Source organism: Nipponia nippon, unplaced genomic scaffold (genome assembly GCF_047370975.1).
Source record: "Nipponia nippon isolate SJK-2023a ecotype South Korea unplaced genomic scaffold, ASM4737097v1 scaffold_5, whole genome shotgun sequence".
NCBI classification, from domain to species: Eukaryota; Metazoa; Chordata; class Aves; order Pelecaniformes; family Threskiornithidae; genus Nipponia; species Nipponia nippon.
The window spans coordinates 88,569,426-88,585,264 of NW_028262369.1; the positions used below are offsets into that span (position 1 = coordinate 88,569,426).

At 36.6% G+C, this 15,839-nt stretch overlaps 1 protein-coding gene across 3 annotated transcripts in view; it reads right to left on the minus strand.

The window, feature by feature from the left end:
* Positions 1 to 1,660: 1,660 nt before the first annotated feature.
* The window catches only part of HACD2 (3-hydroxyacyl-CoA dehydratase 2), a 28,031-nt gene continuing 13,852 nt past the window's right edge, over positions 1,661 to 15,839 (minus strand). For all 3 annotated transcript variants that reach the window (XM_087732523.1, XM_087732524.1, XM_087732525.1), the window contains 3 exons: positions 11,988 to 12,109; positions 11,173 to 11,351; positions 1,661 to 8,818 (listed from right to left, as the gene is read on the minus strand). In XM_087732523.1, the coding sequence (XP_087588649.1) occupies positions 8,736 to 8,818; positions 11,173 to 11,351; positions 11,988 to 12,109 (384 nt within the window). In that variant the 3' untranslated portion in view covers positions 1,661 to 8,735. The remainder of the gene's footprint in view (positions 8,819 to 11,172; positions 11,352 to 11,987; positions 12,110 to 15,839) is intronic.

The window sequence follows — 15,839 nt, forward strand, 5'->3', positions numbered from 1 at the left end:
CTGATTTCAGATGTAGCCTCATAAATCTGTATCAAAACATTTTTTACTTTATTATTACTACAACAGGTGCAGTAGACAAACATTCGCATTCTTTCTTTGCATTATTTACTTAAAACAGGGAATAACATCTAGATAGTGACCTCAGAACACACGTCACACATGTAACTTTTCGTGGCCTTCATACACTACAAGATTCATGCAAGTATTAAATCTAGAACTCTAACTCTGCTCCCTAAATTAGCGAAGCTTTTATAAAACAGGTTCTTGGTCCTTTCACTGACTATCTTTGCATAGTCCAAAGCAGCCCTCTGAAACCCAGAGCTAATAAAAGAATCCAACTTGGGGGCATGAAATACTGATACTGAACAAGCTGCTATTATATATTCTCTTGCCCCTCCCCCCCCCGATGATTCACAAGGAATAGAACCAAAAGTGAGTACAAAACTGTGAAAATACAAAACCACAGCCATTTAAAAAAAAAATAAATAAACAAAAAGCCCAGCCCAAACCAACCTGACTCATCACTGACTTTTATATTTTTTAGGGATACCTAAAAGCCTAGCAAGACAAGGTGCTTATTGATCAGGTTTATCAGCTTTTCCACAGCAGCATCCACAAAATTTCACCCCAAATGCAGAACTAAAAATATTTGCATTCCTATGCTGTTTAGGACAAGCTAGAGCCAGGATGCAGATTTGCAACACATGCATATGCACGCATGCAATACAGGAGGATTGCATCATGAAATTCACCATAATGCAAATAATTAATGTGGTCATTCACAAGCATTTCACATAATCCTCACATTAAGAAAAAAGTAGCCAAGGATTCCAGTTCTTTACAAAGATTATGAACACAGCAGCTCATTTGTTAACTCTAGCCCATATATACCTACTCAGTATTCAGCCTTGCTAGCTCACCTATGGATAACATCAAAGCAATGTTAGCATGACTGAAATATTTGTCCCAACTGGAATCCTGTAGCCTGTATAAAGCTCAGAGCAGCACAATTATGCTTCTGGCACATAAGCCATACAGTTTTAAGCTAGTTTATCAAATACTGTTACACAAGCTGTAGTGAGGCTCAGTCTTAAGTTCCACTTACGAAATTACCATACTTATCTGCAGTACAAGCACAAATAGTTAAGGGGCACCAACAGTTAAGGTCACATATACCTAAAACAGAAGTGTGTGATAGGCCTTGTCTTACAGCACTAAGCACACCAGTCACTACCAAGAAGCCTAGCTTCAGCACACCTGAAAACGGGGCCCAGAGTCAGGTGGTTTTGCACATCAAATTTACACTGAAAAAGCTGGACTGATACTGTCCTAATTATGTAAGGAACAACAAGAGGGTGAATAGAAAACAGTTATTCTGTGCACAAGACTAGCAAAAACTAGTCTCAAATGTTTTTATCTTATTTTCTGTGTCCACCCCCCTCCTTATTTACTCTGAGATGAGATTAGCACATGCTGTAGATGGTCTGGAGCTAAGCACAGACACAAGTTATAGGAATTTCTCTGAGACTTCTACCCTTGTTTCAAATCTGGCTAGTACTTTTTCAGCGACTATAGTCCCAGTCAAGAACAGGGCCAGAAAAAAAAATAAAAATTATTGCCTACCTTGTTTTCATAAGAAAGCCAAGCTTGAATAAAAATATACAAAATGATACATTTTTTTTTATTTAAAAGTTATTGAGTTACACAGCTTTAATGGGCAGATAACAATACATTGTACAGCACATTTATTTTTAAGAATTCATATAATAGGATCCAGTGATAGTTTATTATGCAAACAAGTATTAGTTTAAAATATGTAACTGATAATAACTAAATCATATGATTTTTAACACCAGCAGTACATAGTAGTTTTACATCTTTCGACCAGCAGTTTGTTTATGTCAAAATCTGGCATGCTATGGCCTGATCTGCAGTCACGTACCACCAGGAACCTGGAGCACACTGGCCCGTGAATGCTTATGTCTGCCCCACGTTTGTACGCACCCGTATGCCTAGAGCAGATTTCCACATATCCTTTGATTTGACAATACTTTTTGAATAATAATTCAATTACCTTCAGATTGCAGTTTACTTCTGGTAGGGTTTTGACAATATCAATTGTTAACTTCCAGTGTAAACTAACTAGCAATGTCTTACTTTCAGTTTCACATCCATTTTCTCGCTGATGCAAGAAAGCTTTTTCCCCTGTTCCAGTTTGGTAACGTCAGAACGCTTAAAGTGCTTTGTTTACTTAATTTAAAATTGCATCGAAGAGCTGAGTAAGGAAACACATTTAATACTCAAACCAGTAACTTTCCCAGAAGTAGTTTATACGCCTGAACAGAGGAAGAGCACTAAGCCAGTGCATCCAGTTCCCCATAATCATGCAATAAACACCTGGTGGAGAATGAAAGGGACTTCATGTCATCAGCACACCAGACAACGCACTGCAGCATTTCCACTAAGTGCTGTTATTCTGTCTCAAAACAAAACAAAACAAAACCCAAAACCATACAACACCCCCCCCCCCCCCCAACAACAACAACTACTGGATACCAAAAGAAAAAAGGAAGAAAGTTTCATGTTTTGTCAATTCCCAAATATTCTTTGGGAAGCACAATGGTAGCTCTGTATTCTCCAGTACTTCTCCTCTTCTTCCATCTCATCTTTTTATTGACTGTTATTCAATAGAGAAGACCAGCACTCAGTATCTTTTTCTTATCCAGTAAGTGAAGAGGTGGTATTTTACCTGAAGAAATCTTTTAACTAAAAGGCAAACTGATTTCATAAAAGCAACCTAGCATTAGGCTGACTGGAAGGCCCTTCACTTCCTAGATCCTCTCCACAAATTAATTTTTTTGTAGGCATGCTAGATGCAGAAGAAACAAAGGACTGACTTTTAAATGGACATCAACTTAAAACTAATTTTAAAGAAAATACCTGAAATGCCTATATATATATATTCTTCAGATTATCACTCACTGTTTTTAGAGTGAGACTAACCCACTGTAGTGCCCAAGAGGCTAAATGTAGATTACACAGCAAATATGGTTCTGCAAGTTCAAGTGTTCAAACTAGAAAATGTCAGTATTAAAAGTTTTTAATGTATACTTGTTGTAAGTGATATTTATATAAGTTGACTATAATATTTAACAGTGCCTAAATGACAGCTAGAGATGGTTTGCAGAAGATTGTGCAGACTGTCTGAAGCAGGAGTCAAAAAGACAGGACAAAATGCAATTCAGTGTTCACGCTTCAGCTGAACAAGCCTCTGCAAAAACTTCCACTAATGAATTTCCCAGTAACAACACCCTCATGTAATATCAGGTAATGTAAAATTTCTAGGTAACAAACTATACGGAATTAATTTAATCTACAGAGAGGCAGTTTGCTGTGACACAGTTTGTGCAAGTATAACTGGACATGGAAATGTTTCTAAATATTGTGAATTATGCTTTTATAGTGGACGATTGAAATACTATGCATCTACTTAAAACACTAGAAAAATTAAGATATAATATTGACAGTAACATCTCTTTCCCCAATATTAGCACGTTACGAATGTCAGCACATCAAAGAGAAAAACACTTCTGACGACGCTAATGCCCAGCTAATTTGTGAAGACATAAAAAGGGCTTTAGGATCTTTCACATCTGCAAAGGACAGTATTGTTCTGGAAATCAGTGACCAACAGTATTAAAAGAGTTTTAAATTGTCCATCCACATTTTTAATTCCAACTGCTTCAAGGTAGCCTTCAGAAACCACCACAGAAGCTTTATTAATTCTCTCACTACAATATTAAAAGTTTTCTAACAAGTGTGGAAGAGTATTTGTTTAGGAGATGGGAAGCAAAATTTAAAAGCCACTTGATATTGAATGGAAGTTCTAGGCAGTCAGGTGGCTTGAATCAATCAATCCCAACTCTAGAAATGCTGAGTCCATACCAAATGAAACTGAATCACACAGACATTCACACCTTTTTATTTTATACTCAGCACACCAGCACAGATCCTTCCTCGAGTCTTATGTCAAGAACTACCAATGCTTTATTTAAGATAAGCCTTAAATACTATTGTGAAATTAATTTACTCACAAACACGGAATCCTTATGCTTTTCAGACTTTTTAATGTTACCCTAGGTAGCTAAAATTGTTTCCACACATACTGTTTTCAAAATGCAAAGAGGAAACACAAACAACCAGTAATAGTTGTTCTAAGGCACAAATGGAGCTCAGCACCACTCTTCACAGCATAACATTTCAAAGAGAAGTTTTTAATTACACAGTAGTGGTAAGTCACAGCTATCATGCGTAGGACTTGTGCTGATGCTGGGCATGACAACATTATTTCATCTCGTCTGCAATTAAACAAAAAAATCACTGTAGTTGTGCTATCTTATGACAAACATATGCCTAGAATAACAGCACTAACTCTGCAACTACTCCTCAGTTCCTATTAGAGGATTGTAACTTGTTATTTATGAGCATTAACAGCATCTAGACACAGTATTTAAATCTCTCTCAGGAAGTGTTAAAAATGCTAAGAACGTTGCCGTGGTAGCAGACATACTATATTTAGTAAATGAACTCTGAAGTATTCTGTGGCATTAGTTAAGCATTCCACTATATAATACTCAAACGATTTTGTTTTTGGAGAAAACCACCACCATCTAGAGTACAGATAACAACAGGAGAACAAAGAGCTTGCATTCTACTTCAGGAAGTTTTAAGTTTGAATGTTAACATAGTCAGTTAATACACTGTTATAAATACCTCTTTTAAAAGTGAAAAGCAGAGCATTTGTAACAGTATCAAGTTGCTCAATTCTTTTGTTTGAGCTCGAAGTTAGGTATGCCAAAAAATCTTGTAAATTGCAAGGTACATATTATATACAAATGAATAAAAATACAGCCCTAATTCATATTTATGAAGGATCTGCTTTTGTTCCTTAAACAGTAACAATACAACATGTTTTGTTCAGAATTATTTTATTTGGATTATAGCAATTAGTATCACTGATCAGTAGGCCAAATCCAGGCAGAGAGCACAGAATCAATTTCACAAGGCAACAACACAGACTAGTGTTTTAGCATACAAACCATTTCACTGCATTATCAAGTAGAAATACCTTCCAAACATGCATAAAAAGTCTATGCTTATTCTTTCAGAGCTCCAGGTAATACCAGATTCCTAAATATACAAAAAATACATTTAACTTATAATAATCTTAGTGAATCAGACTTATAAAATTACAATTTTATTCTTCACAACATAGAAAAAAATACAAAAATGACTGTATATAGTCTTCACCCAAATTTCACTGACATAAATATACACCAAAATGTATGATTTGGTGTATACTCATGAAAATTTTAAGCAGAAAGACAGGTTTTAAGATGACACTACAGATTGGTCCACACAAATGCCAACCTTTCTACTGATAAATAAAAAAAACTCCAACTTTAATAGAAACGTCACATTGTGAAAAATTACAATTTACCTGCACTGTAACCTGCATCTTACTGTAATTTACAATATGAACATTTCTACAATTCCAGCTGTAAACTATACACCGGTAAAAACCTTGGTCTTTAGAGGCTAATGACTAACTCGGACAAAGCCGGCATGGTAGAACGTACAGTATTGTCGACTGAACCAGTGCACACAACATAAAGACTACCAAAGCAGAAAACAGGCCTGCTGCAGAAGTTTGGTGATGCTGACGGAAAAAATGCAAGCCAAATAAGTAGTCTGTGGGAAAACAAACCCAACCCTCTAGATTTGTGACAAAGAGTACTAACCAAAGCTTCTATTATAAAGTTCACATAAACCACATTACATTTTCAGTGACAGATGAGGGAAAGTTTGTTCTTATTTTACGAGGAGGAAAAAACCCATACATGTGACCAAAGTCAGTGTTAGGGAAAAACCCAAACAGTATTAGGGCATCGCACCACAGTTCTTAGTCAAGATTACCTTCCAGTGATTTCCATGGAAGCTAAACTTGAAAAAGCACTGCAAGCTGAAGTGCTGGAATTCTTGTACATATTAACTGCATGTTCATACTTCAGAATATAAGTTTTTAAATCAACTTTGCTGATAAGATTTCTTACTATCAAAGCAATTTCTTTTTCTTTTAAAAGCAAAAGTAACTCCATTTTCTTTTAAAAGGCTGTAGTTTATTTGCATGTGTATGGTAAATTAATATTTTCAATTAAAGTAAATATTCCATAACAAAGCTTATTCAGTAAAGACGTTGGTTGTACAAGCCTCCTCTCTACTGGCAGCTCTCTCTGCTTTGCCGTAGTGCCAATGCTATCTAATACAGATCTGTACTACATCTTTCTCATCAACAGAGTTATGAGTTTGTTTCATATAGGAATATTACACAGCCATTTTTTTTCCTCCAAACTGGACCAACAACTTTGAAACCAAATCTTTTACTTCGGCACAGAAATCGAACCAAGAAAAGTTCAGGAGCTGAGCATCGACAATATCCAGTAACCTGAGTACATCAGGAAATCAATTCTTTTAGATTACATCCTTCAGAAATACTGACACTAACTCCTCTGATAGCAAGTATAAGCAAAAGGAGATGTTTTGTTCAGATGTGGAAGTTTATATTTTTGAACAATGAGTTCAATATAATGCAACATTTCTCAGATCACTACAAAGCACCACATAACCTAATGGAGAAATGAATTGAAATTGTTGCATCTTTGAATGCAAAACCACTTTGAGGTTGTACATGACCATAGCGTTTTTGATGACAGCCAATAACTGTCTTGAAAAGCTCTGAAATAGAAGCAAATATCATTATTGTCTCTTACCCTCTCCCTGTTTACAACCGTTCTGTTTGTGTTGAACAGGAAAGGTGTTATACACCTGTATATAGGTGTATACACTACACTGAACACTAGGAAAATTCAGTCAGACTTTTTGATGTAGCCAAAGAAAATTACTGAAGAATGCAAAGGTTTGTTTGTTTGTTTTTTAAATATAGCTCTGACAAACAAACGAAAATAATTGTAAATCCAGCTCTCCAAGTGCAAGAACAGAGAACCTGTGCCCTTAGTACTTACTGGCTATGTTTAGGGAGAGCTGCGATGCGTCAAGCACAAGTAACTGGGACACAGATATGGGCCACATCCAGGGGGAGGTGCTGGCAGGCACAGCAGGAGACTAGTATTGCAGGTACCATGGTAGTGGTCACACCTCATTTATGCACTAAATCATGATGTTACACAAAGGAAGCCAGAGAAGCCCTTGTGTTGTTGTCTAGCGGCTCTGACCGGGTGAAGACACAACTATTCGACTACCAATTCCTAACAGAGCAAAGACCACAACCTACATTTCCTTTTGCCTTTGCTTGGATATCTGTTCATTTCCCTGCTCCCTTTGTCCCTTCCATTCCTCCCCCCTCTGCCCCCAATCCACAGTTTGTTCATAACTTGGGGCACTGCTCACACAGCATTAGTGCATTCTGCCTTGCCACAAGGTTTTCTCAGTTCTTTCATCTCCTGTTTTACCTTCCCAAGGGAAGGCTTAGCCTGAGAACCCAAAGAAAGCACCTCGGAAAATTTAACTTTCTATGGTCTTCTGCTCTTTCAAAAGAGCAGATGAGGGAAGGCTTGTCCAATCTGCAAAAGCAGCACGTAACACATGAGATAATCTGCTTTCAAAGAAGGAGCTTATGACTTTGCAACATTTCAGTAGCTGAGTGCCTGGAACTGCCTGCTTGGATATGCCAGAGTGATACGCATTAGTCACTTGAGAAAAGTTAGGTTGAGGAATAAGGCCCTCAAATGATTCCACAGTAGACCAAATAGTCCTCAACACTGAAAGACGAGTACCACCGAGATAGTGGACAGTGATTAGAGATGATAATTTGAAGTAAAAAAAGGGAGAACTGCACCTGTTCCTGGGTGACCTGCCTCCTTATATTGTTCAGATTCATTACTGATATCACTAGAAATATTACAGTTAATTTTTTTTTAAATATTTAAAAAAAAGTATCCAGGGATGCAGTACTTAGAGGAGTTTTAATGTTTCAGATAAGCATTATAGCCTCTGAATTAACATTAGCATTTGAGTAATCAGCTTAAGCAATATCTTCAGAGAACACGCTCTGGTCAGACACCCTACTGTTTAAATTCCTAAAGAACCACATTCTCCTCATTTCCCATACTTGGTTTCCTGTTCTTGTTCCCATCACCTTTTAAATCCACGACCTACCTTTCTAAATTCAAACACTGCCCGGATTACACTGTCCACTGGAGCCTCTGACAAAATCCTAAAGTATTCCAGAGCATATTGTTTGCTTTCACAGCAACACATACAGTTTCTGGCATGCAGTCAAGCATTTAAAAAAAAGAGGTATCAGTAATATAATCCCAATTCAAGCATTTAGTGGGTACAACTTCATCACTCATTCTGCAACCTTCAGGCATTTAGTAATAAATGAAAACCATTTAGCACATCATTCAAGGAAAAGGAAAAGGCTAACTGCCAAGCCATATAAAGTTTAAAAGTTTTCTGAAGCACTGCAAGCTGAAAATTATTTCAATGTTTTACATTGTGGAATTTCAGTGAAATCAGATTTATTGGTTATTCTTGCTAAATTATTGGTCTTTTACCTCTGACTTATTTTATCCTGGTACATTCTTTATAAACGTGCTGGGTATTGAAAATCTGCAGCATTTTGATGTTTGAAAAGTTCTGAAAAAGAGTTGGAATTACTCCGACTTCTTGTGTTCTTCAGTGTGGGAGAGTACCTTTCGCCTCTGATGTAGCATATGAAAATACAGCTGAGGAAAGACTGAAGAGAAAACAGACTTAAGTAAATAAAGTTTGAAGTGAGGCTTACATGTCAATGTAAGATGCAGTCACATGCTCAAAGTCATCAATTCTCTATTAAAAGAAAACATGCTTATCCGCTTTCCGCTCATCTATTGCCTTTTATTCTTTAAAGAGAGTAACTGATATTGTCCTTAGGGTTCAGGTACTATTTATTTTTTGCTAGAGTGATCACATTTTTAATTAAATGCAAAATGCCTTATTTAACTCTGCATGTACCGGCAGGATGACAAAAGTTTCCTGAACTACACACACACGATAAGAAGAAAACACATTGCAGGGAGGAAAAAAATCCTTCTGAAAGAATGAAATTTCCAGATTTGTTTCATTTCTTATAATTCTAGTGTTGCTTTTTCAGGGTCTAAGGAACTTTATACAAACTGGTGACTCTTTCATCTCTTCTCTCTTTATGGTCCATGCAAAGCTTTTTCTCCTCCTATTGCTAAGACCACATTACACAGTATGTTTGCAGAACAACAAAGTAGGGGATGGAAAACATACATACATAAACAGCAAAAGCTAAAATTGTCACAAGACACTAAACCTTTGTAAACTGTATGAAAATTAAACAAGGTCAACATCAGCCTAAATTTTATCAGTTACACATGCAAAGTGTTTGTCATAAACGTAGGCCATGGTCTATTTAAATTGTGTACTACATTTTTTTTTTTCTGGTCAGCATTTTTTCTTTTGGCTTTCTTTACCCTGTATTACATTTCCTGACTGTTTCCCCCCATCCCGATTCACTCCACCAGTGTTAAAGAGTGAATACAGCTGTCCAGAGACCTAACAGAATACAGAGCCATGTGGTTTCTCCATTAGAACTCTAAGTTATGGGAATCCATTATATGCACAGAATTTAATGACATCTTTTCTAGCAAGATGTCAATTTTGACAAATACTAAATTCTAGATTTAAAGTGAGGTAAATGGTAAGATGCAACTATCAAGAATGTAAAAACTCAGTTTTTAACAAGTTTTCAAAGCTTGCTTTCCTTGTGATATTAACATTCCCAAAATTTCCAAGATCTTCAGTGGGTTCAGAAGGCTTAACTCCTGCATAGGTAGCTTTTATGGATGAACAACCGAACTATGGTGCAATCCATGACTGCAATGAACATTGCTTTTCTTGTATCTCAGGAACACCACAGGAAAAACTTCATGTGAAAAGGCACCTAAGACTGCTTAGCAGTTGGTTCTCAGAGTTAATGTACCAACTCACAATAGTTATTATAAAAAATAATTTTAAAAGTTTAAAAAAGACTGCATTCAAGTTAGGCATCCAGCAAATGATAACGGATCACAGAAAATATCTCATTTAACAGACAGCAATTTTAATGGAGAAAGCACGTTAAAATTGTTATTTGGGTTCGATGTGTGTTCTCTTCCACATGGCCTGTCAACTGTGACCTAGCTACTGCACAAGAAGTAATTAATACTCATGGTTATTTTGACTAAAACAAAAGATATTATTCTGGCTGCTTGGACTTAGTAACATCACCATTTTTGGAGGAGAGGGACAAGAAGAAATAAATGCATGAAAAGTGTTTGGTTTTTTTTTTAAGAACAGCTGGAAAAAACTTACGAGCCTTGATGTCAGAATTACAAGATGGTTCACTGAAAGTGTAAGTGCTTGTTATAGAGACAGCCACACTACTCAAATTTAAACTTTGAATATGGTTTATCATTCTGCACAAACAACAAGGTTCATATAAAGACAGCTGCAGAGATAGCTAACAGCAGCAACATCATCACTACATTATTCTGCATGTTAGACTTTATTTGCACATTTAAACTTGCTAAAGGCTTTTGTGTTCCTATTCCCCATTTCAAAGCAGCAAAACCAAATCTTCATTCCATCTATAGAAACATCAACCAGAGATTGTCAATTCATGTTAATTCAGAAATGGTTCCCTACCCACTAATGCAAAAGCAACATTCTTATTCCTGATAAAGAACTAGATTTTTAGAAGCTGTTTTGAACTTTGTTCTCCCAGAAGTCTGTAAGTGTGGGGAAAAAATATGAAGACATCAACTTTTCCCAAAAAGTACCACAGTTATTTAATATTCCAAGTGTAAGAGAAAAAACATATACTACTGTTTTGCAGGTGTTGGTAGAAAGCAATCTCTACAGTTTTAACTCTTTTTTTTTCTTTAGATAATTGTCAAAATTAATTTTGCAAAATTAGTTAGTTGTATGTATGTTAATCCCACAATTATTAGTTTTTCCTGTTACAGCTTTTAATATTAAATTTAATTTAATATTATATTATATTTTAAATATTAAAAAAAAAAAACCTAATAAACTCATACTTACTTGGAATGTAAGAGATCATAACCAGGATCAGGAATGTATAGTAGTCAAAAGAAAAATTGTACTTGTTAGGTAAACTAATGGAATACAAGCCGGACTGCCTGACGAAGGGTAATGCAGCATATATTGTGAGTAATTCGCCTGAGACTCCCATTGGATACAATACTATAAACAAAGTGTACCTAGAAGAAAACATTTACGGAAAGGATTAAAAGTTACAACAAACTGACAAAGTATTTGTTAAATGCTATTATGGGTATTCAAATTTTAAATTCCCAACTCTATTTCCCTTAGCTCTTATTTGATTAGAACATGGCAAGGTGTGAACTTTATTGCAAGATAAGTACTCAAACCAGCAGTTTGAATTATTTAAAGATTACTTTGGAGAATCTGAAAGGTATCTTTAAAAAATTATTCTTCCCCATCCCCCCTCCCCCTTTGTTACTTTGATTTCTGAACTCTTTGGCAGAGGTCATTATATTACTTTAAATGGGGTCAAACACAGTTGATATTAATCAATAAGCTTACAGACTGTTTCAAATGCAACCCCTGGATTCAAGGGTTACTGTTAAATGTCAGTTTCTGATAAACACAATCACTTTGTAAATGAGACAGTTCTGACAAACTACTCTCTCACCTTACAATGTAATAGATTTTTTTAACCCAGAAATCTGCTGGAAAGAAGCTAGGAAGTTACATTCACAAACAGGGCAATTACCTCTAGGTAGAATCTAAATTTTTGTACTGCAACTATTTTACAAGGTAAATACCCCATCAAATCAGTGCTTTAAGGCTGTGACTTGTATTACGCCACCTACCTGGCCCATTTGATGAGATAAGGGAGATGGTTTAACAAGCTAAACGTATAAAAAGAATAACGGATTATCTCAGTGATTGTCCAGGCCACCACAAACAACAGGACACTATCTTCAGTTTGTACCTGTAAGAAAGAAAAAATGCTCAATATGAATTCAAGTGTTACTAATTAATCACCAGACCCAAGAAAACCTCAAAGAAATCAATTCCCACACATTGCTTTACTGCATCATTTTAGAGAACACACTCCAAGAATGAGCTTAAAAGCGACATTAGTAACAACAGAAAAAGACCCCCTTCTTATCATGCTCCATGTTTTTCTAGTTCCTTAAGAACAGCTCTGCTTGGTGATCAGAGAACTTAAGATCTCCCATTCTATGCAAGGTAAATTAGTACAAGAAATCCCTGAAATGCTGAGATCAACTCATAACTCTTCCCATTCCTATACAGTACCAGCTCCTATTTCAGTCCTATGATTGCTTCCTAGTGCAGCAAGCAGAAAGAATGCTAACACATTAGTCTAACTTGATATTTGGTTTAGACTTTATATTCCAATCCTAGTCTGTGCTACCTGTGAGTAGAAGCACTGTTTTCCTCTCTCTACAGATGAGAAACTGGGTCCTAATTTTGAGCAGCAGCAAAACAGCTAACACCAGGACACAGGCTGGGAGGAGAGAAGAAACAGAAGCTCAGGTTGTCTCACTTCAGGTAAGCTTAACAACTACCTGCTTCACTGTTCCTTGCTCCTTTTTGTGCTTAATGTATCCGGCACAGTTCCTCTAATGTTACACTCAAGGCATTATGTTTCACAGCTTTACACCTCTTAGAGCTTTTATTTCAGACACATATCACTGAACCAGCTTTTACTCCCTTCATATTTTGAAGGTTAATCTTCAAAACCATGTATTTTAAAATTAATTATTAGATTTATTAGATTTGGAAACATAATTGCGAGGTTTAAGTTTCAGATGGAATAACACTGATGAAGAAGTATATGGGGTCACGTACCCAGGCTACAAACTTTTGAGAGCGCAAACATGATTTTTATGCAGCCCTCCCCCTCCTTCAACAGAATTCTCAGCTGTATGAGTACCTTGAGCCCAAATTCAGCAGACCGTGGGAACAAAAAGAGCTCAACCACAGGGGCCTGCATTTTCTTTTTTCCTCCAGCTCTTGAAAAAAGGGAAGAGGTAGTCTGTAGGTGTGGGTGGTACACTCTATTCGGGCAAAGTACACGTACAAACAAAAAAAGGAACAAGAAAATATATGGGCAATCAGAACCTTTTAATAGGAGGGAAGTGATCATATATTTGCATGTAAAAACACTCATGAGGATTACCCATGAAAAGCTTCCTGTTACAGACTATAAAACCCAGAAAGATTTATACAGAAATCTTGGGATATCCTGGAATGTAGAGCTGCTGTTAATCTATATTCTGCCGCGTACAGCATTTCAAGTCACTTTCATTGCATTTTGCAGCAAATGCACTTTGTCCTTTTCCCATATGAAACTCCGATAATTTGCTTATATACTAATCTCCCTTACATCATCAAGAAAGAACAAAATTCAAAACTTATTTGAAAATTTTCAGAGAAGAAACAAAATCTATTTTCACTTTGCTACAGGATCCTAATCTTGTTTGGAATTTGCTTTACAAGCAAGACTTAGTTCTCAACCTGGAAAAGTTAACAGCACTTCACAGATAATGCTGTTCCGAAGGAGCAGCATGCTTCACAAGCACTCCTGAGCTGCATCTTCTGGTCAAATCAGGAGTAGCAGCTCAATGAGTTCATCTAAACCTATGTGCCACAGCCTTCAACCTGTACTCTGAAACCCCACTTTCCCTAACTATGGAAGTCAGTAAAACCAACAATCAAAAATTTATAGCTTGAAGTAGCACCCAAGGACATGAGCAAGGACAAGAAAATGTGAAGCTAACAGTGAATGATACACACAGAAGTAGAAAATCTGGCAGTTAGAATCCATTTCTATCACAAGACTTCTGTAACTGCCTTCTCAGGTCTAGTCTTTCCCATCTACTTTAATGTTAGAACTGTGTTTAGACATTATTAAAACAGTTCACACCATTATAAAACACACACACACAAAACCCTGTTAAGGCCACTTAAAGAATCACTGATTGTGCTTTTATAGCTTGTAATTCTATTTAAGGAAGAAAGAATACTGGAAATTGGTGGTAGTTTTCATACAAAAGTGACCTATACAGTTTGGAAATAGTTCCATTCTGTGCAGTAAGGAACAGAAGACTACTCTGCATTTTATCATCATATTTTAACTACATTGCACAGCTCATCATTAAAAAGTATGTTTCTTACACACTAACAGATCTGTCAGAAGTCTGTCACACTAGAACATCTCTTTGAGGACTGACAATTTTTCAATACTTCACATAAACATGTCTGAGATGCACATTATCAAACCCCTGGGAACTGATTTACAAAACAGTCTCTCGAGTCTTATTCGTTTAGGCACTGCTAATGCTGCATTTGTATCATTCCTCTTCCAGGCTGAGGATAAGGGGGATAGTAGAGCCAACAAACAGTAGACCCTTAATAAACCACAAAGCCCAATGCTGCCCTCAGAACTCAATTTCTCTTCCCCTACTTTTTCACGCCAGTCTTTGAAGGAGGCGTTAAACAAAGTCAAAGCACATTTTACACTTTATTTACAACTCATTTGTCCAACTGCCTTAATAAGGTCGATCATACCACGGGCATAGTTTTTTGGCATACGTTTCAAACCAATTTATCATCAAGGAGGGTCCTAACTATATTTTAGCTTATCTTCAATACTATGAACAGCAGACAATGTTTGTTAAAATGTAAGAGAATCCATAGCCTTTTAAGATGCAAAGATGAGAACTGGGAATTGACAAAATAAAGCCTGAGAGGTGTTTACTGTTCTCCTTATGTGTGAAAAGGGAAATTCTATAGATTTCCCCACGTTAAGAGTAACAGTTTGACAAATTATTTGCAGAAAAATTCATCTAAAAGCATAATTAAGCAATCCAGTGCAGAAGAGCAAAACCAACAGCACTACGCAACTGTAATGATGGAACAGCACATCTCCCTTCACAGTAGGTAAAAAGGGCCTGACAGACATTTGTGTTATACAGTATTACTCAGATTTTACATAGATGTAAAGCAGTGATGAATCAGGCTTTTCAACTGCACTCACCCATTTAGAGTTCTGAACTTTCCAGCGTGGACTTGTTTTACTACAACTTAGTCTTAAATATCATAAATTAAGATGCTCTTCCCTCTATAATTATGCTTTACTACTGATTGAAGGTGTCGGTTCACAACACTGATACAGCAGTCTTAATTACCAGCTCAATATGCCATACATGTCATCTTCGCACCACCCCTTTTGACTGTTCTAAAAAGCTTCCTCTAAATATATACTATATTTATCTGCAACTTATCTGTAACTGCACCCAACTGGATAAGCATTAAATCACTGCTGACACCATTTTTTAATTACCCATCAGAATTGGGTGCAGAATTAATCCATCAGAACAGAACTCCATGAAGGCCTGCCATGATGTCACCAGATGATCTCATTGTTCACACAAATTCAAAAAGACGACTTGGAACTGAAGACCACCTTCTGTTCTCCTATGCCTACTTTCTTCTAGCCCTTCACACCAGTCTGCTCATTCTCTTCCCTCCTTTGTAGGGGAAACAGTAAAATTCACCAAACCGATTCCTTTCTGATGTAATGACAGAATGATTACAAGTACTGTATTACATGCCAGGCCCTCCTCCACTAAGCTAACAGCTACTCATGTGGTGGAGGTAAGGGGAATCTCATTGCTACCCAAAGAAGTGTG